The following is a 22,647-nucleotide window of genomic DNA, read 5'->3' on the forward strand; positions in this document are numbered from 1 at the left end:
CGGTGGTGGCGCATACCTTTAATCCCAGCACTCGGGAGGCAGAGCCAGGCGGATCTCTGTGAGTTCGAGGCCAGCCTGGGCTACCAAGTGAGTTCCAGGAAAGGCGCAAAGCTACACAGAGAAACCCTGTCTCGAAAAACCAAAAAAAAAAAAAAAAAAAAAAAAGAATAAATAAGGTCATAAAGTGGGAGTGAATTATATATAGTCACTACATGTGAAGGACAGTTTTAATTCTTAAAAAGCCAATGTTAAGGGCTGGAGAGATGGCTCAGAGGTTAAGAGCACTGACTGTTCTTCCAGAGGTCCTGAGTTCAATTCCCAGCAACCACATGGTGGCTCACAACCATCTGTAATGAGATCTGGTGCCCTCTTCTGGCTTGCAGACATACATGCAAACAGAACACTGTAAACATAATAAATAAATCTTTAAAAAAAAAAAAAAAAAAAAAAAAGCCAATGTTAAACAGAACTGAAAACCAATGTTTCCTTTCCTAATGCTATGATAGAATACATTGACCTAAACAACTCAAAGAGAAATGGTTTGTTTAACTCAGATCTCTAGGTTATAGTCCATCACTGTAGGAAAGTCACAGTGACAAGAACTCGAAGCAGCTAGTCACATTATGTGCACAGACAGAATGGAGCAATGGATGTGTTCATCTAGTCTCAGCTTGTTCCATCTTCCACAGTCCAGGATCCTCTGCACAGGAAATGGTACCCACTCACAGAGGGCAAGTCTTCCCACCTCAATTAATGTAATCAAGACAATCTCTCACAGACATGCTCCGAGGCCCATCTCCTAGGTGAATCTAATTGTTGTCAAATTGACAACAGACACAACTGATAAAAACAACATTTAAAAAGGTACACATATTTACCTGATCAATATGAAGCAATCCACAATGCATTATATTGTAGAAATGTGTTAAAAAGTCTCTATTTGGAGATACATCTTGTCTTCTTTTCATTGTATTACAAATAAGTTTATATGCATGTAATTTACCTTGTTTATACTTATCAGTCAACATGGTTGCCTAAAATTAAGAAATCAGTTTTAATACTAAAAACCAATATTGTTTAGAACTATTTAAACAATCGAATATAATGAGCAGTATCTGTTTTCATATATTTCTTTGTTGGTCCAATTTTGTTAATGAACCAGAAGTCAGGACTAGGGAAACTACTGTTACTGAAATGATTCAACGTACATATGAATAATCACAGACTGTTTCACTTGAAAATAGTTCAAGCATCAAATAATATTTAAGAGAAATAAATCTCTGAAACTATAGTTGGTGCTTTACTTTTTATTTAAATATAATGAAGACAGGCTCTTCTAGAGTTGTGGGTATAGCTCAGTGCTACAGCACTTATCTAGTATGTGCAAGGCTGTGGATGAGATCCCTGACAGGGGGAAAATGAATAAAAATAAGGGAATGTATTTAAAACATTTAAGACATACTTTTCTACACTTAATTTTGCTTTATTAAATAAATAAATAAATAAATAATGTGATTCTGCTATGCCTAACTCTCCTCTCTATGCAAAATTTCTTAAAGATACTAGCTAAAAAGTAAGTGTTCTTGAAGACCAAACATCTGTTAAAATTTCTATCAAATGCTCAAGACTAATTTATTAAAGAAAATATATTAATGTTTTATATATTAAGCTTACCTTAAAAAGCCAAGGTGTAAGAATTCTTAGTGGAGGAATCAAAACAGGTGGAGAAGGTGAAGTCAGGTTATCTGCTGAAATGCCAAGGTTATCTCTGATCTATAATTTTCAAAGGAAGGTAACACACATGTATTACACTATTTCCTCTTTTAGCTGTTTTACCTTAAACAGAAGTCAAATCCAGTTTCTACCATAACAACCTATTTCATATGGCTAATTATGGCCAAGTGACTTCACCATGCTGAGCATTCATTAAATTCAAAGCAAGATCAAGGTTGTAATTATGTTCACAAAGGCCTCTTCTTTTTTTGGGGGAGGGGTGCTTGTTGTTTCTTGAGACAGGATAGACAAGGCTGGCCTAGAACCTGCTATGTATCCCAGCATGGCTTCTACCTCATGATCCCGTCACAGTCTTACAAGTGCCAGAATTACAGGTGTGCACCACACACCTGGCCTTCTACTTATTAATACTTTATTTTTCTTCCCTTTTCCTCTTATAGTCTTTATTTTTTTCTCACCTTGGCTAGATTTTGCCAAAGTTCACAGAGGTAATCAAAAACTTGGGCATGTATTTCAGGATCCATAATAGCATTGACATCTCCCAAAATGCCCAGCATTCTTCGCCACATGACAGTAGCAACATCAGCATGCCACCCAGTGAGCGTACCTCCTGCCATCACGCTACAGCATTCAGATGGAAATTCACTGATTTCTACAGAAAAAATAACATAATTGTGTCAGTACCCAAAGAGCCAACCTAAGTGAAGAATCTTAAATATCTACAAATGTGAACAAAAGTAAGTAAATATAAGCCATTTTTTTTCTGACAATGTCAAAACCTTACCAATTCATAATTCCCTATGTTGGTAATAATTTCTTGTTAATAGGGTTGTTATTGAGATTTTGCTGAAGAAAAAAATATGCAACTACCACTTCTTGTGCAGCTATCAAAAAGGGCAATTATTATCCTTGTATGTGTGTGATGTGAGAGGGCATATGTGTGTAGAGCTGGTTCTCTCCTTACACTGTGGGTTCTGGGGATTGAAGGCACCTGGTGGGGCTTGTGCTACAAGCGCTTTTACCCACTGGAGACCATCTTGCCGGCCTGTGATAGAGAAATGTATGTGGGACATAAATATCAATTTTATAAGCACACACTCTCACTTATTTAATATCTAGTTTAGACTATATCATCAAGCAGAAAATCTTAGGCTAAAAGTAATTCCTGTAGGAAGTCTTCATAAGCCAATTTCTATGTAGCTAGAGTGTCCAAACAGTAGCACTGAAAGAGATATCACAACGTAAGAAAGATTCTTGTACTAAAATTTGAACATAATAGTAGTTAGCATAATTATGCTTTTTTTGATGTTTTTGTTTTCTGAGACAGGATTTCTCTGTGTAGCCCTGGCTGTCCTGGAACTAGTTCGTAGACCAGGCTGACCTTGAATTCAGAGATCTGCCTGCCTCTGCCTCATGCCACCACTGCCCGGCATAATTATCCTTTTTATCTTTAATCCTGACAAGGTGATAAGCAATAAATATAGGTAACTTTGATTTTAGTCTCATTTCTGCCACTAACCATGTTAAACAAATTATTTTAATGACTTAAGGTTATACTTCTTCACTTATAAAATAGATGGTTTTGCTACAAACTTTTTCCAGCTTAAAAAATCCACTATTCAGTGCTTACAACTGTATAGGAAATTATAAGAAAGTATAAATGGTGACTCATGCCTGTAATCCAAGCTCTTAGCAAAACTGAGGCAGAAGGATCTTCACCAATTCAAGTCAGCCTGCACTTTTGTTCAAGTGAATTCAAGGCTAGCTTAGGCTACACAGTGAAATCTTGCAGTAAATAACTAAACAAAAATAAACAAAAATGCTGATATCCTTGCAACTAAAGAACTTAAGAAACTAAACATTTTGTAGACCCTAAGAATCTTAAATAGGTTCTTTTTTGTTTTTTCAAGACAAGCTTTATCTGTGTAGCCCTGGCTGTCCTGGAACTCACTTTGTAGACCAGACTGGCTTCAAACTCAAGAGATCCACCTGCCTCTGCCTCCTGAGTGCTGGGACTAAAGGTATGTGCCACCACCATCCAGCTTAAATAAGATCTTTCATGTTTGATAATATTCCAAATATATTGATAATTTATAGTCAGTCCATTTTTACGAGACATGTATCATATTTGTAATGCTTAAATTTTCTCTTTGCATGTAAATTATACAATAACTAATAATATTTAAAAGGTATTATACAGTTAATCTTTAGAATAAAAAGTAGACTTTCAGTATAAAGCCAGTAAATAAAAAGAAAGCTAATGAGTTCTAACCACATAGTTGTAATACTCTTCCTATTCTACAGCATCTTCATACATACATGTGTGTATATATATTGAGATGAATCAATTCATTTGTCTCTAACTTAACTTCCTCAGAGTAAAACTACAAAATATTCAATAATTAAAGGGGCAAGAAACAATAAACAGTATTTGTTTAAAATAAAAGTTGTGTGGCGTAGCTACAAATGACATTAATGGGCTAACTGAGGAAATGTACTAGAGCTAAAAGAATGGTAATTGATGTTAAATATTGTGAATGAAGCTAATGCATTAGGCTATATAGGAAGCACACATATTTTGGGGACAGAACTACTTAAGTTTATAGGTAAACTTAAATTTTAAAATATTTACAAATTTAAATTATATGTGGAAAAACATATAAATTGGCAAAATGATAATAGCCTGGTAAAATTTACATGAATCATTTATGGATTTTTTAAAAACTAGTCATATTAACTGTTTTGTAATTTACAATTTTTCTTCCAAATGGTGGGCAAACAGTATACAAACATTTTAAAGGTCACACCAATCCACCAAGCAGAAACTTAGGAGTTATATAAGTACACATTAAAGAATGAGCCCTTTATTTTAGGGGATGCACGGACCTCCCTGGGAAGGAGAAATAGAATAGGTTTTGCAGGTGGGGACTGGAGTGGGAGGGATCAGGCGTAAGGGAGTGGGTGGGTAGAGGGAGACAGTGCAGGGAGAGAAAGCTGAAATTGGGGGGGATTGGGGGACAGTGTAGAAACCTTGTGCAGTGGAAACTTCCTGAAATTTATGAGGGTAAACCTAGTGAGGACTCCTAGTAATGGAGGCTCTGCAATTTGAACTGGCCATCTTTTGTAGTCAGGTAAGGCTTCCAGTGGTGGGACTGGGTTGTAGTTGGTTGAGTTGTTGGCCAAGTGGGTCCTGTGGAGATCCCTAAACAACCCAGACTGATGCTAGGACGGAAGGTCATTCTCTGAAAACTGACAGCAGGGCCCCATTGGAGAGGACAACATCTGCATAGCTCACAGAATGTAGAGAGGTTGAGCTGGTCCTGCATCTTGGAGCCTTTACCCCTACATTCTAATCTCTTTGGTGCAAGAAGGTACTGTGCAGGCTAGAAAAAGAGAAACCTGGACACCAACCCAGGCACAAAACCCTCCACCTACAATCTGCCCTGCTTGCAAGATGTACTGGGGCAATGGTAGTGCAGGATTTGTGGGAGTGGCCAACCAATGTTTGGTTTAATTTGAGGTCCACACCATGAGAGGGAGCCCATGTCCTATAATGCCTGAATGGCCAGGAACAGAAGACTATTATATAGCCCAGAGACCATAAATAAATAAATAAATAAATAAATAAATAAATAAATAAATAAATAAATAAATAAATAAATAAATAAATAAAGACACTGAACTAATTCCTAATGATGGTCTGCTATACTCATAGACTGGAGCCTTGTCTAGCCATTATCAGAGAAGCTTCCTCCTGCAGCAGATGAGAGCAGGTGCAGAGACACACAGCCAGACTTTATATGGAGAGAGTCTAAATTGGAGGTTTACATCAGATCCCTCCCTTCAGAGATCCGGGAACCCTATGAGAAGAGGGAGAGGAAAGATTGTGGAGTCAGAGGGGATGGAGGACACCAGGAGAACATGGCCCAGCAAACCAACTAGGCAGTGCTCATACGGGTTCACAGAGACTGAAGCAGCAAGCACAGTGCCTGCATGGGTCTACACCAGGTTCTCTGTGCATACGTTATGGCTGTTAGCTTTGGTGTTTTTGTGGAACCCCTAACAGTAGAAGCGAGTGTGTCTCTGACTCTTTTGCCTGCTCTTGGGACTCTTTTCCTCCTATTGGGCTGCCTTGTTCAGCCTCTACATGAGTTTTTGTCTTGTATTATTGTATCTTGTTTTGTCCTGTTTGGCTGTCGTCTCTTTTCTGAAGAGGAAACGTAGGGGGAGTGGATCTAGGGGAGAAGTGAAGTGGGGGGAGGCAGCCTGGGAGGAGGGGAGAGAGGGAAAATTGTGGTCAAAATGTATCATATGAGAGAACAATCTATTTTCAATTAAAAGAAAAGAATACCAAGAATACACAGAAAGACAAATAAAATAATTTTAGGAATATATATATATAGAAAAAAAATAGAATGAGCCCTTTAAAGTAGTCCAGAAGTAGCTTTCTAAAATAGCTCTCATTTCTTCCCTTGGTAAGGTTAAATGTGCTATGAATAATAAAAATGAACCTTTAATAGGACTTGAAAGTATTTTGTCAGATATGTCCTTGGCTAATTTTCAGAATATGTTCCAAGTGTTTGTCTGATGCTTTTTATACTGTACAGGATTTCAGTTAAATGCACTGAAAAAAAAATAGGTGAAATTACTAATTTGACAAATTGTTTTACTAAAAGCCTGGCTGACAAAAGACAGTGTTGCTACTTCCTCCTGTGAGTGAGCAAGATACTCAAATACAGTATTCAGAGCCCTGAACCATGGTGAGCACACCTACAATCCCAGCACTTAGGGAGCTGAGACAGGAGTAGTAGGAGTCAGAGGCCAACCTGGGCTACAGTGCAACCCCCTGTCTCAAAGTCAAAATTTTAAAACAGTGAACCAGGTATGGTGACATGCTTTTAATCCCAGCAATTGTGAGGCAGAGACAGCAGACCTCTGTGAGTTCCAGGCCAGGGCAGCCAGGGATACATAGTGAGCCCCTGTCTCAAAAAAGAAAGAGGAGAAAGTGGGGAAGGAGAGAGAGAGGGGTGGGGAGAGGAGAGGATAAATACCGTATCAATAAATGACACAGCACCATATAGTGCAATCACCATCACTAATTATAAGGCTGTTAAAACTTATGATAAAACGTTAAAACAATCAGAGCTATTTTAATAATAGCCCCTTTGAAGGGCAAGAAAAACAACAGAAGACTCAGAGAAGTCAAAGACGTGAACTAAGTATGAATAAGCACTGCTAAGATGACCTAAGTTCTCCTGACACTAGTACTTTGTAAGAACATAAATTCTTGCAAACATTGCCTAGGTCATCTGGCGTCTGCAGAACAGAGTGGTGGAGCTTCTCATCAAGCTGCAGATCCTTCTGTTCCATGTGATCTATATTTAGTGTAGATGGGGAAGGTGTCTGTGACCTGGATCCCAGAGCGGAATGGGCTGGGGAAGCACTTTCTGAACCTGTAAAGATAAAATTTCAAAAAATTACTCTGAAGAATATATTCAGTATCCTATCTAAGACATAATATTTCAAACACCAATAGGACATAACTTTAAAACATCAAAAGATAAACCAAGTTAGATACTATCCAAAGATGTCAACAAAAATCACAATACTGTCTACCGCTGGACTAACACAGGATCAGGAATAGGTATGCCAGGTAACGGGACCCATCAGTGACAGTGACAACCTCTACTTTCATTCTTGGTCTAGCTATACAAACTCTGGTACCAGTGCTATTTATTCTCTTTTTCTCATTTGAATTTGGGTCAAGTCAACAGTGACAGGGCTGTTCTTCTATATAATAATACTGATCAATGCTAGCTTGGTTTATAGTAGTTCCCAGCCTCCAGTGTCCCCTCATCTCTACTCTTTCCCACCAATCCATTCTCATGTAAGTAACCGTGAAAACACAAGAAAATGCAATCTGATTATGTTGTCATTTAGGATACTCCGGAAACAACACGTATGCCTATGACCCCAGCACCAAGGTGTTAGGAGGACCAAGAATGCAGTGCTGCCATCCTCAGCTACATGTTCAGTCAGAGGCCAGCCTGGGCTTAATGACAGTCTGTCTTTAAAACACACACAAACATGGCCAGCAAGATGTCTCAGTCAGTTAAAGACACTTGCTTAACAAGTCTGACCACCTGAAATCCCCAGAATCTATGTCGTAGAGGGAGACAACTTACTCTGGGAAATCACCCTCTACCTTATATGTACACAGCTCACACATGCATGCACACCTTTACAACATAAACAAATACATGTGAAAGAATTACACCCCTCCCCACAAAAACTGCCATACAGAACCACCAACCAAACGAACAAAAATCTGGCAAATCAATAGATATGGTGGCACATGCCTGTCATCCTGGCACTTGGATGGCTAAGGCAGGATGACCATGAACTTAAGGTCAACCTGGGCTACAACCTGAGACCCTGTCTCAAAAACAAACAAACAAACAAACATCCTCCAAGTCTTCTCATTTCTCTTGCAAACCCTCCAATTAATTTCCTAGTGTTCAGGCGTCCTTGTAATGCTCTTATTACTCTACAATCTGCCTATAATTTTTGTATTCTAGGCAAATGAACTCTATTTATTAAAATCATCATAGTCTAGACCTTTTCCATGTTTTCTTTTCTTTGCACAGAATCCTGATTAAATTCTTGGCTTAGACATTGTTTCCTACTGATGCCTACTCCTGACCTTACCAAGTGTAACTCCCTGCCATATGGCTTGGTAGACTTTCATACCTTCACATTATACCACTATCATACTGATTTTAACATGCCTGTTCAGTTGGAAAAACTCCTCAGCAGAATACAAACTCCTTAAACACAGGCTTGTTACTCGTCACATATCACTGATTGCTGGTGTCTACCACAGTGCATGACACACAGCAAGTGATCTTGCTAGTTTAAGCACTGTGCAGCATAAGTGCCATACAGGATAGCCGATGGGAGCTACAGAACAGAGTCCACTGGTACTAAACAGGAGCTACATACATAGTTCATTTTCTCATCTTCAATTTCTTTCTAGCTCAGAAATATCAAGGTTCTAGACCCAGTAATTGTAAAATCCTGTCCTTTTTACTTCTATATAGTAAAGCAAAAAACAATATGTTACACATTTGTATTAATTTTCTAAAAGTGTGGTTCCACATATCACTTGAGTAATTTTTAAAAGTAGCACAATAAATGCTCAAAAGATAAAGAACTATAGTATATGTATGTTATAATAATCACATAATATATGATAATTATGTATAAAAATAATACAACTCCACCTAGGATTAATTAGGAGGAGTCATATTACTAACTAGGTGGCATGTTCCTTTTGTTTGACATACAAGAAAATTCCTATGATAAGACAGCTGCAGAAGCCTGAGGACTCTGAAGCTTAGCCTAAGCACTATCACACGGAAGGCACAGGGAGAAAAATCTCCTTAACACTTAGTGAAAACTTCAAGCATCTCCAAGAGGCATCAATATTTTCAGCAAATGCTTTGAAATACAAATCTATTTCTTTTATCTCCATGTATTATCATATTTCATAAAAAATCAATACATTAGACATTTTAGATTTACTGTGTGTGTGTGTGTGTGTGTGTGTGTGTGTGTGTGTGCACTGACCACAGGATGTGTGGGGGTTAGAGGACAACTTGCAGGAGCTGTTTCTCTTCTTCCACTATGTAAATCTCTGGGACCAACTCAGGCTGTTAGGAGTGGCGGCAAGAGCCTTTTCCCAATGAGTCATCTTGATATCCTAAATCCATTTTTAAGACCTAAGATTTTAAAATCAGTTTATATTGAGATGAACTACCAGAGGATCAATACTACCTTTAAGTTTATAACAAGATTCTATAATGGCTGACTTAAAGGTTTTTCACTGTTAAAAGAATTTTTAAAGCAAAAAAAACCCCCAACATTTTTACACTGATACTCATATCCCCAATATGCATAGAGCTTATATTAACTATATGTATTAAACTTCATATCTTTTAATCTTTCCCTCTAGATTTCTTGTAGTATCTGAAAGCTTCTGTATTAAACAGGAGGGAAGATTCCAGGGGAAGTAACATCCCTCTGATAAAACACAGTTACCAGTGTGATAATGCATGCAAACTTGACCATAAGAAATATGTTGCAAAGTTTTGTATATTGAGTATATGAAGTTATACTCACTCCTGAATTTTATGTTTGTGAATAAAAAACAGCTGTTTTTAAATACCCCTGCACTACTGATAATGTCTGAGATTAAGGTTAGTATTACTACTAAAACCTCCCAATAGGGTAACAGAATCGGTCATTCAATGCAGCACATAAGTTGCATGCATATTACAAATTCTTAGAAGTTTAGCTACAAAAAAAAAGACCACATAAACAAACGTAAAACCAATTTTTATACATAAGTTTTAATTTTTAGATTTTTTTATTTGAACTATTTATTTATTCATTTACTTTTGTGTGTGTATGTACCTGTGTGTGTGGGTGTACTCATCCACATAGGTACATGTGGGAGCATGGAGAGGCCTGATTGTTGATATTAGGATGTCATCATTTTCTACTGCTATCCAACTTTTAAGACAGCACCTCTCATTCAACCTGGAGCTTGTTTTTTGGAGTAGACTGGCTGGCCAGCAAGCTCCTGGAGCTGCCTGTCTTAGTACCCCCAAAGCTGGGGCAGAGGAATGCATTGCTATGTCCAGGTTTTTCAAGGGTTCTGGCATCCAAACTCAGATCAACGTGCTCGCTTGGCTAGTACTTTACTCACTGAATCATCTCCCTAGCTCTTGGAGCTTTAGTTTTGATGAATAAAGAGACATAAGAAAAAAGAACGGTGACATTTTCTTTCACATTGTAATAACCTTTGAAAAACATAGCAGTTTTACTAATGTTTTAAGTAAAGTAGAATTAGAATCAAGCTTGCATGGGGAAGTATTTCTGTTTTTAAAGAGATCAGGATGCTTAGAATCATCAGCGACTACCCATGACTATGAACTGGAATGGCTAACCATTGAGTGGGGTGCATCAGAGTACAGCTGGAACCAGAGTAAGTTTAGATCACACGGTAGAACCTTCAAGATCATTTTAATCTCTACACTAACCCTGCAGTAACATTTATATTAAAAAATAAATAAATAAGGACACCGCTTGTTATACTAAGGTTGAGTTTGGTCACATTTAAAAAGTATCTGAACCAGGCGATGGTGGCGCACACCTTTAATCCCAGCACTTGGGAGGCAGTGCCAGGCGGATCTCTGTGAGTTCGAGGTCAGCCTGGTCTACAGAATGAGATCTAGGGCAGGTACCAAAACTACACAGAGAAACCCTGTCTCAAAAAACCAAAAAATGAAAAATATATAGTGAAGTACTTTTTTCCTCTTCTAGATTGTTTATTTAATAACCTCTTCTAGTCTGGTGCATATACATCGGGTCCACTAATGCTTACCTATATGTACTTCATGTCAAGAAACTACTTTGGGGTTTTGTTTTGTTTTGTTTGCTCCTCTGTTAAAATAAAATAAAAATTAAATGAAAACAAAACAAACAAACAAACAAAAAAACCTCCATTGAAATAGCAGTAGGTCATACAAGCTGTAGAAACTTAACCATTCTTTGGAAGTTTAGAAGCCAAGATTAAGTAACATTCCCGTGAGTTACTTTACCAGTAACAGTTGCAACTTCAGCAGAGAAGGCTTGCTGATTAAGGCTGCTTGTTTCTGAATCTAAATGAAGTGTTGTTAGGCTAGCCACTTCCTGCTCCTCGGTGCTCTGAAGATGGCCAGAACCTGAATCCACATCCGCAGAGGACGGGATCCCTATGTCAGTCCCGAAGCCAAAGTCTGCAGGAAGAAGAAATGCTAGTACGGCAGCAACACCATACTCAAACAGTCCAGTCCCCGCCCTCCTCCAACCACACAATGTTAGGGTTGTAACACCTTACTGTTAACAATGATTATTTTAAAATGACATTCTTATGTAGTTTCTGATACACTTACTACTTTTTAAGTATTTTATAACTCTGTCTCTCTGTCTGTCTGTCTGTCTGTCTCTCTCTCTCTCTCTCACACACACACACACACACATCATCATCATCATCATCATCATCATCATCTCTTAAAATTGCACCTGTTTGAGCTCAGTAGACAATCAACCTATTGCAGAAGGAAACATACACTACTCCAATGTACCTCCTAGCTCTTCACAAACTTGATTCCCAAAGTTTTTTTACTTTATTCTCTGAATGCTACGTGTAGAGAGAATTTCAGCAGCATAATGATGTAGTGACATATGGTACCAGATAATAATTGCTGATATTTAACATGGAGGAATATTCAAGGAAGGGTCTGGGTAGAACAGAATTGGACAACAGACGTCAAATATGAGTGCATTAAATAACAGCATCTCGTAACCATGCTGACCCTTTATTTTAATATTAACACTGTTCTAAATCATTTTTCTTTTCACATCTTCTGTCTTTAATATGTAATCTATCTTATGATGGACAGTGGTTTGGGTTTTTCAAAATGCCCCCTGCAAAAAGGGTTTTTTTTTTTGCAAAATAAAATGGTCTCAACCTAAGATGATTCCCTCAACCTTACTTCAGAATTTGTGAAATCAACATATAGGGTAACAACAGAGAGCAAAGCAAAAGCTATGCAATCCACAAATCAACAAACAACTGACAGAAAACACAGCTTCAAACAGTAAAAGATACTTGCTGTCAAATTTTCGTCCATCACACTGGAACGCACTGAAAGAATCTGAATGACTGTCCGAGCTCATAAGATCACTGCTCCCTGCACTGGCAGGAGATGTCCACTCTGAGGGTACACCTGGGTCATCAACAGGACGCATCTGGTTCTGTTTGTTTAGAATATCAGGGAGGTCTTTCGGAATTTCAAGGCTGCCTGGACTACTTCCCCTTCTTGTCATAGTCTAAAACAAGAAACATTTTACAATTAAAATATTTTTTAAATTTTTAATTAAGCATCCGAAACTTTTAGTTTTCAAGATAATAATCAGTATAAATGCTGATATTTAGGACCTCAGTTGGACAGGAGAAACACACTTATCAAACATTCTAAATAGTATGTAATGACATGTACCTGATGCCTAAGCTACTGTAGTTCTACTTCAAGCAAAGAGCCAACTATCAGGTGAGAGGGTTCTGGGTCTAAGGCTCTTAAAGAGAAGGAAAATGAAGTTCACAGTGGAACAAAGAAGCAAACAGAGTACGTAAAAAGATGATTCTAAAAGAATTCTCACTCACTCAAAGAAAAAATTAAAATAAAAGGAAAGGTAACAGTCATGGACAAATTAAAACCCAAGTGGAATATGACAGTTTTTAAAAGCAATTCTGCAACTGAGAACTAGAGATACACTAGCTTTGATTTTCATTCTGATATTTAATATTTAAGATAAATGGTAAATTTCAACATCGACTCTAGAGTTATCTGAATTGTTTAAGCAATATTTATGCTATCAAAACTACGAACCGGGCTAAGTGACTCCTGTTGTTCTTTCCTACTGGCAGTTAGCAGGTGATACCAGCCTCACAAGAGTGTAAGGGGAACTAGGAAGGAAGTGGATTACAACTACTAATAGTCCAGTGTGTCTGTAGTAAAAGCTACAAATTTCAATGTTTTATGTCTTTTAATAAAAAATACAATTTGAAAAAATATAATTTAAAACCTTTAGTTTAAAACACAATACACATATTCCGAGCCACCCCACTCCACCCCACCCCACCCCTCTGGGGATTTGACCTAAAGATTTGTAAATGTTATGCAAGCACTCTATCACTGAGGTCCAGCCAGCTTTCCTTTTACTTTTGATAAGACTGGGTCACACTAAGTTACACAAGCTGGCTTTGAACTTACATTGTACCCCAGGTAATGTCTTGAACTAGCTATCCTCCTGCCTCAGCCTCCTGAGCAGCTGGGTAGAACTTTGTACCCCTAAGTCCAGCTTTAAAAAGTTGTAAGGGCTGGCAAATCAGTGATGAAGGTGCTTACTGTGAACACTGATGAACAGGCAGAAGCGAGAACTACGTCCCCTAAGCTGTCCTCAGACACTCATGTGCATGCTATGGCACACATGCACCCACATATACACACAGATAAAATAAATATATTCATGGTAAAATGTTTTAATTACTTCATAAAGAAGGGTTACATTTCAGTAAAATGAAATTTTGAAGAAGAACTTCCACATATACATTATACCTATCTTTTAGTTTTCTATCTTTGTCTCAAGCCAAATAAATGGCAGAAAAAGCAAGCTCACCGAGGCGTTCCCACTTCGAAGGCGCTCTGCTATGAACTCATCCATCAGGTCAGGGACATTAGCACTGCTGCCACCAGTGTCACTAGTAAGAGGAGGCAGTTTGGGGCTCGTGTCCTCTTTATTTACTAGAAGCAAATAAATAACTACATATAGTAAGCAACAACTTAACTGTATCTTCTAAATTTGAAACAAATAATCCAAAATAAAGTACCTCTGCCATATCCATTATTTGCCAAACATGCACTTATGAATAATTTCCCTCCTTTCGGATTTAATTTTTAAGAATTAGTAAATTGTATTTACTTTATTTAACTAAGCAGATGTTAGTCAATCTTCAGTATGACCTTAAACAGCAAGAAAGCTAGAGGTAAGCACTAGCTGAAGTCAGGTTAATATTGCCTATAAAGAAACTGGTATATTTTCCTTTCCTCCTATTCTATGCTGCTATAGGGCTGTAATAATTTACATTCTCCCTCTTTTCCCAGAGAATAACTGCAAGAATATATCCTTTCAATTTTTGCAAATCTCAGTGAGACACAAACACATTTAGGTTTGGATACAAATTAAAATTTCATGATTTGGTATACTGTTTTTAAGATTTAGCCTAAAATCTAACTTCAGTGCTTGAAGAAAAAAAAAGGTTAAATTTTCACAAGAGTCAAGAAAAAAATCAAACCAAAATAGTTACTTGATTTGTTTAACACTGACACTATAATATGATTTTATACTAACAAGATTATTTTCACTTGGAAAACTAACTGGTGGAAAATAAGATAATTATGTCACTATCATACTGTTGAAAAGTTTGTTTCTCTGTGGAACAAAGACCAGCGCTGCTTAGATTCCTACTGAATCATGAAGAGTTTCAGACTGTGCAATACCATTGTCTTTATATTACTGGCCAGGCTTTGCTAAGCTGTAATATACTGCCCTCAAGTGGCATTAATGGCTCAATGCAAGATGCATTACACAGCGTTGTTAATCATGCTAACAAAACCATGTTAAAACAAATGAAAACAAAACCTACCTTACTGCTGAAAGTTAAGTTTCTGTATCTGTAAAGTTGTTTAATTTTGAAACAAGATAAAGTGGTTACTACAATCTTGCTTCCTTTTTCTAATCTGCACGTTTAGGTTCCACACTGAAATAATGATTAGCTGTTATGAAACCTTCATGCACATTTAAAATTTCACAATAAATATTTCAATCTTTCAAAGATACATTCTATACACAAGAATGAAAGACTAAAGGCCTACAGCAATTTTTTTTCAGAAATGCCTTGAACGGAAACTGATTAAATCTTCTTTGAGATTAAAGAAAGGATTTCCTCTTCAATGATCGTTAAGTATAATGTTGGTGCTGGTTTTAGGACTTTGATTTCTGTTATGTTAGATGTCAAAGTAACCTTCTACCAAGGAAAAAATATAAAACCAACTAAGTTAGCAGTAAGAATAAGAGAATTCAATTAACTACAGCTAATGCCCGTTTACACATAAATTAGTAGGGCAAGAGAGAAGGTACAGCCAACTCCTCAGTAAACTTTAAGACTCATGGGGCACACTCAGAAAAATACTTGACCTTTGAAAGGTCATTAAATTTGTTCCTGCATCTTCCCTTTCTATTTTATTGTTCAGCAGCAAAGAGGTTTAACTAAGTGCCTCATAAGGGAAATTAGTAATTTAAATAAATATTGTATGCTGGGAAAAATACAGCTGGGGAAAGGCGCATGCATAACCAAACAGAGAGAAAGCAGTGACCATCCCAAAGCTTTTTGATTGCTTAGAGCTTGCTTCAGTTGCATTAAGCCAAACTGGTGCTGTCTTTCTCCTTTTGCGCTCTGCACACTGTTAGTGCTCACCTGCAGCTTTCCTTCCAAAATAGCCCATTACATGACTGTACAGATCCCTCAGTGGAGCCTCTGCTGGCATTCTGTTCTGCCTCTGTGGGGAAACATTTGCCTTCGGCTTCGAAAGAGCATGTACAACAGTTTTATAAACGCCACCCAGGGAGCCCTGCTGTAGTCCTGCCTCGTGACTTGATGACCTAAGAGTACTGCGGCTCCCTAACTGGTTACTTGCAATTCCTTCTTTCTGTGATGTGGTGGTGGGAATCTCTGTGGATTCCTTCACTGGTTTGCTAACTGATGCTGCACCAACCGTATCGAGAGGTCTGTACACACCAGGTTTTACAAGGTCTGTACCACTAGTTGAGCTGGTCTGTGTGTTGCTGGCACTGCTATTGCTACTACTGCTAAAGGCACTGAGCTTCCGTAGTCTCATCTTCCATGGAGCCTCTTTGTTTTCCAGAGGGTTATAGAACTGGACAGACTCAGTAGACGGTCTAAAAGTAACATGAACACTATTGCGTTTCTTAGCAGCAATTTTCATGATTTTGGCCCTATGCGTTACTGTTTCAGACAAGCTCCTCTTAGTTGGAGAAAGCTTGCTAGTGTTGGAAACATGAGGCATTCTGCGGTTTATTGGTGCTTTTAGTGCAGTTTTCTTGGCATGCATTATATATGGGGTGATTTTTTCATTAACTTGTATACTCTTAAGCTTTTCACCTAGTGTCATATCTACACAGGCATCTACTTCTGTGGCTGTTTGTCTATACAGATGTTTCTTTTTTTCTTTATCACAAGGGCTATCTGAACTAGGATCCGAGGACTGGTCATCAAGATTGAGTTGCTTAGATTTTTCAGCAGTTTGTGTTCTCAAGAAACTAACTGACTGGTTAGGTGCAAGAGTACTCGTGAAGACAGCTGAGCTTGGTTCTTTTTGAAATGCTGTATTTTCAGGAGTCCCAACAACAGACATGAGATTTTCTGATGTTATTTCTTGGCCTATGTATTCTAATTTATCTAAAGATGGTATTTCATCTCTAGTTACTGCAATAATCACCTTCTGAGAAGCTGTATCTTTACCTAGCTCATTTTTACTATGATTTTCCTGGTTTTCCTTAAAGTATTCTTTCAGGGAAGAAAGAAGATCATCGTCTCCTTCAAGGTCAATGTACTGGATTTGTTCAAAAGCTGCATCTGCAAGTTCTACTGGACCTATTAAATGACAGAGATGGTCATATATGCTATCACCAACTTCCAGAGAAGACTCTCTACTATGAGAATCAGTGATGTGGCTTTCAGTGGATCTAGTTATTGAAGAAGCCTCTGTGGAACTCTGCAAGCTCGGAGCATGGCGGGATGAACTGTCAACGACAGGAACTGCACCTTTGGCTCGCTCAACAGTGAATGGTTCCAAGATGTCAGACGTGCTGCTACTTCGAGGCAATGGCTGTTCCTCATTCAAAGCTCCAAAAACTTCATTTCCAGTGTCTTCACTCTGTGAAAAATGTCTGACTCTGGTTGAACGGGGAAGGATTTGAGCATCATCAATATCTGTAAAAGACAAAAATCATACATAGTAGAAATTATAGAAATATAAAGCTGTTTCACCCACAACCCAAGCATATGCTTCCCGATAAAAAAATTCTGATTTTTTTTGTAAGTTCAACTAAAGAAAACCAATTAAAAATATAAAGCTGACTTTTCAAAAATATGATGGGCCCAAGGCATGTGGTGTCAATGAATTAGAGAACGACCAGAATGCACTTAAGATGTTAACATGCATATGAAGAGTGAGGTGATGAAACACTCGGAAGTGCAGTTTAAGATAGAGCTGTGCCAATACACCAAGCAATTCAGACTTGTTAGTCTTTCCTATTCGCATTGTAAGCGGGAGAGGGGAAAGAGATTGTAACACACAGAGCTGATTTAGGTGTTTCATGTAGACTTTTAGAAATTCTGTCCCATCAGGCAGGAAGAAGGCATTGCCTTTCCTCAACTGTCGCTATCCAATTGACCACATATTATAGTAAGGGAAATCTCCCCTCTGTTCCTTAAAGTTCTCTTTGTCAGGGCACTGTATGTTTTCTTCTGTTTTACTTTATTTACTATAATCTTAAATTCTATTCTTTACTATCAAATATAATCAGTAAAAAACAAAATAAGATTAGTACATCAAAAAAATTATTCTTTGTTTTAGATAAAAACAAAGAGAAATCTTATCTACCTATGAGTGGCCCTTCTCATAAGCAACCACTGTGCTGGGTAGTTTTATGCTAACTTGACACAAGCTAGTCATTTGGAAAGAAGAAACCTTAACTGAGAAAATGCCCCACCAGACTGGCCTATGGGCAAGCTTGTGGTGCATTTTCTTGATTAATGACTGATGTGGGAAGGCCCAGATCACTGTGGGTAATGCCAGCCCTGGGCAGGTGGTCCTGGGTACCATAAAAAGGCAGGCTGAGCAAGCCAAGAGGAGCAAGTTACTAAGTATCACTCCTCCATGGCCTCTGCATCAGTACCTGCATCTAGGCCCTGCCTTGAGTTCCTGCCCTGACTTCCCTGAATGATGGACTACAAGCTGTAAACTGAAATTACCCACTTCCTTCCTGTGCTGCCTCTGGTCATGGTGTCTTATCACAGCAATAGAAACTCTAGAAACCGTGGCTTCTTGCATCTCTTTTTTAAGAAGTACAAATTCTGGGAGGCTGGAGAGAAGGCTCAGCAGTTAAAAGCACTAGCTACTCTTCCAGAAGACCCAGGTTAAATTCCAAGCACATACATGGCAGTTCACAACTGTCTGTTAACTCCAGTTCCAGGGGATCTGACACCCTCACATAAGACATGTGTGTGGGCAAAACACCAATGCACATAAAATAGGAATAAATAAATAATAAAAACCAAGTACAGAGTCTGAAGTCAAAATAGAGATTCAGAGATTACCTAATTAATTCTCCTACAGATGAGGAAGTTGAAATCCAGAGTAATTAATTTTCTTTTCTCAAGTTTATAATGCAGTTTCAAAAAAAATGGCTTAATGTCATTACATTATTTTTACAATCTTAAAGTGCTAAGTATACTTAAGTCCTCAAAAATATTTATGAAACCACAAATCACAAAATCAAATACTACATATAATTTTTCAAAGTGTAATTGTTAATTGTGGAAGTTAACACAATGCCTGTGAACTCATTATAAAGTCTTGCCAGACAGTGGTAGCGCACATCATTAATCCCAGCACTGGGGAGGCAAAGGCAAGCAGATCTTTGAATTTGAGTCCAGCCTGGTCTACAGAGCAAGTTCCAGGACAGCCAGCACTGTTACACAGAGAAACTCTGTCTCAATAAACCAAATAATAATAATAATAATAATAATAATAAATTAAAAATTAATAAAAAATAAAGTCTTTAGGTTACCTAGAAATAAAAAAAAATGTATCTCCCAGCAAAATAAAATCAGAATTTTAAGAGATTATCATTGCTATTTATTACACTTGTAATGCAAATGCTGAAAGTAAACAGAACTAAGCCTGGCATGATGGCTGGCACAGGGATATAATCTAGCACTTGGGAGGCAGAGGGCTGAAGAGCTTTGTTCAAAGCTAGCCTATGAGCCGGGTGGTGGTGGTGGTGGTGGTGGTGGTGGTGGTGGTGGTGGTGGTGGCAGCACACGCCTTTAATCCCAGCACTCTGGAGGCAGAGGCAGGCGGATCTCTCTGAGTTCGAGGCCAGCCTGGTCTCCAAAGCGAGTTCCAGGAAAGGCGCAAAAGCTACACAGAGAAACTCTGTCTCAAAAAAACAAAACAAAAAACAAAACAAAACAAAAAAGCTAGCCTATGCTACAAAAGTGAGGCCCTATCTCACAAAACAGAAGTAACAGTACTATCACTGAAGTGTTCTAACTAAACATTTAGATCAGACTGAAGCTATCATTTTTCCAGGAACACAAAGTGACTGAGATTTAATTCACATCCTTTAGACGGTGAGGGCATGAGAGCAGCTTCCTTGTTTACAAAAGGTAAATTCTTACTCAGTGTAATTTCAGAGTCCATAAGAGAGCTAAATGGTGGTCTTTCTGCTATCTTAAATGAAAAAAAAAATTCTTGACTACTGAATCAATGCTTCACGGAAACCTATAATTTTATAGGCGTGACAAGTCTTATTTGCCTAGGTTTCCTTGGTAATGTTTAGCATTAAAGCATTGAAGATTATTTTCTGTATTAAAATGTACATTTTTATGAATATTGTGTTTCAAAGGAAGGTTATTTTGCTAGTTTTAAAGGTAAATTGTACATTAAAGTATTACTGTTAGCTTGTAGCATATAAGGAAAAAAACCCTTCCAACACAATTTAGGTTTCTTGAAGATTTTTATGCTTTTCATACAATTATCTTCATTGCTTTTCAGAGCATTTATCATATAGAATGGATACAATACAGAAGAAGGAAAACATCAATTACATAAAAATGCTGCTCACTGGGCTGGACAGACAGCTGGATGCTGAGAAGCACACATTGCTCCTCTAGAGATACGAGTGTGGGTCCAGCACCCAGGTTGGACAGCCCACAGCAGCCCACGGTAGCACACAGCAGCCTCCTACTCTAGCTCCAAGAGATCTGGTGCCTTCTCTGCCTTCTTTGGGTACCGGCACTCATGTGCACAAGCCCACACACAAATGCACAACAAATACATGAAAGGTTTTTTTTTTTTTTTGTTATTTTTGTTTTTGTTTTTGTTTTTTTGTTTTTCGAGACAGGGTTTCTCTGTGCAGCTTTGCGCCTGTCCTGGAACTCACTTGGTAGCCCAGGCTGGCCTCGAACTCACAGAGATCTACCTGGCTATGCCTCCCGAGTGCTGGGATTAAAGGCATGCGCCACCACTGCCCGGCGAAGTTCTTTTTTTAAGCTGTTCCTCATTGGTAAAAATAATTCCTCAAGAACAGAACATCTTAAATTAGAAATATTAACATTCAACTAGATTTATAAAAAGCAGAAATCTCCAAATTCTTTTAATGAAGTTAAATTATTTTCTTAGTAAAGCACAAATATTGGTATTTTATGGCCCTTGAACTTAAAATGATCTATGTTAGTTTATACAGAAACCAATGTCATTATGGAACTCAAGCTTCTTACTAATAATTAATAGATAATTTATCACTTTTTGCCTATTTTGACAATGATATCAATGTACCTTCATGGTAGAATGTTTTACATAGATACACCACCTATGTATCTTTTTAAGAGATGGGATGTCTCAGTGGGCAAAGCAGTGTTACATTACTGAATCATATGAAGACTTAAAAACCAATCAATCCTGTGGCCAGGATTCAAAATAAATAAATGAATAAAAAAACCAAAACAATCAATCAGATAAAAAGTTATGCCACTGAACTATCTTCTACTCTTTCAAGACTAATATTCACATATACATGTTTTATGTTTATGTGTGTCCATGTTCATGTATGCATGTTCATGTTTGTGTGTGCAGGTGCATGTTCATGTTTCTTTAGTTTTATGTTATACTATAGTGTTTTGTTTATGAGCATGTTATGTATGGGTTGCCTTCTTTTCTTTTCTCTTTTTCTTTTTCTGAAACAGGCTCTTAACTTCCTAGGCCACGCTGGCCTAGACTAACTCACTATGTAGCCCAAGTGGTCCTTAAACTCACAAGCTGTCTCAACTCCTGCCTGCTGGGAATACAGGGAGGAGCCACTATGCTGACATCTACCAACTGCCCTTTTAAGTTACCATCCAATTTTACTTTGAAAATATTAAGATGATAATTCAATAAAAAAGAGATTTTTGGAGGCTGCGTGTGACCACACACACCTATAATCCCGGTATTTCATAAGTAGATACAGGAAGAACAGGAGTTCAAAGTTATCCTCTACTCAACAAGTGAGTTCAGGGCCAAGAACTGAATATATAATTTGGAATTATGCTATAACCATCATATTGTAGGTGCAAAGAGCTACCAAAGATGGATATGCTATTACATAGTAATGACAGGAAAAAAGAAGTATCTTCATTGCATAAAGAGGAACATACTTATTTAATTAGAGATGGAAAAGTTTCATTCTTACTTGGCAAAATTTAGAAAAAGGGGGGCATCTTTCTTCTGCCAGAAAACAGAATTATAAATAAGAAATTGCCCCTACTGTTAAATTTTTTAATACCCTCCTTTCATGAAGGCATTGTTTTTGGCACTATAAACAAATTTGCTTAAGAAATTGCTTAAGAGGAAGATAACACTGCTAGTCGTGGTGGTGGAGCTTGGGCTGCATAAAAAATCCCTGTCTCAAGCCTGGTGGTGGGGGGGCACATCTTTAAACCCAGCACTGGGAAGGCAGAGGCAGATGCATCTCTGAGTTCGAGGCCAGCCTGGTTTACAGTACAAGTTCCAGGATAGCCATGACTACACAGAGAAACCTGTCTCAAAACAAACAAACAAAAAAACCTCGTCTCAAAAGCAAAACAAACCAGAAAGTCTGTTAAGTTCACCGTCAAATGCATTCAAGTGAAGTCTAGTGCAGTAACTCTCAACAGATGCTGGGAGAGAGGCCAGAGAGACTGTGCTTCCTCAGATGCCAAAATTACTAAAAAGTTGTATTTGGCGTTTATGCAAGCCCCAACATATACTGTATCAAAATCTGAGCTAAGAGCCCAAGAAAATACTTTTTTTTTCAACTACTGAAGACAAGTCTTATGTTAAGAAAGTGTTGGCATAATGCCAATGACTTTCACTTGGTCCCTAGCCTAGGAAAACTCTTCTAGGACAGTCAATAATT

General features: G+C 37.9%; 1 protein-coding gene across 4 annotated transcripts in view; it reads right to left on the bottom strand.

The window, feature by feature from the left end:
- Ralgapa1 (Ral GTPase activating protein catalytic subunit alpha 1) overlaps positions 1 to 22,647 on the bottom strand; it is a 221,331-nt gene that overhangs the window by 98,135 nt on the left and 100,549 nt on the right. For 3 of the 4 annotated variants that reach the window (XR_009382814.1, XM_059279417.1, XM_059279418.1), the window contains exons 17-24: positions 15,881 to 17,416; positions 14,023 to 14,147; positions 12,456 to 12,672; positions 11,400 to 11,576; positions 7,035 to 7,187; positions 2,193 to 2,386; positions 1,675 to 1,773; positions 879 to 1,034 (exon numbers count right to left, since the gene is read on the bottom strand). Coding sequence is in view for 3 of the 4 variants with exons in the window: in XM_059279417.1 (XP_059135400.1) it covers positions 879 to 1,034; positions 1,675 to 1,773; positions 2,193 to 2,386; positions 7,035 to 7,187; positions 11,400 to 11,576; positions 12,456 to 12,672; positions 14,023 to 14,147; positions 15,881 to 17,416 (2,657 nt within the window). In the remaining variant the exon portion in view is untranslated. The remainder of the gene's footprint in view (positions 1 to 878; positions 1,035 to 1,674; positions 1,774 to 2,192; positions 2,387 to 7,034; positions 7,188 to 11,399; positions 11,577 to 12,455; positions 12,673 to 14,022; positions 14,148 to 15,880; positions 17,417 to 22,647) is intronic. The other variant, XM_059279419.1, reaches the window with a different exon arrangement.

This window comes from Peromyscus eremicus, chromosome 14 (genome assembly GCF_949786415.1).
Source record: "Peromyscus eremicus chromosome 14, PerEre_H2_v1, whole genome shotgun sequence".
Taxonomy (NCBI): domain Eukaryota; kingdom Metazoa; phylum Chordata; class Mammalia; order Rodentia; family Cricetidae; genus Peromyscus; species Peromyscus eremicus.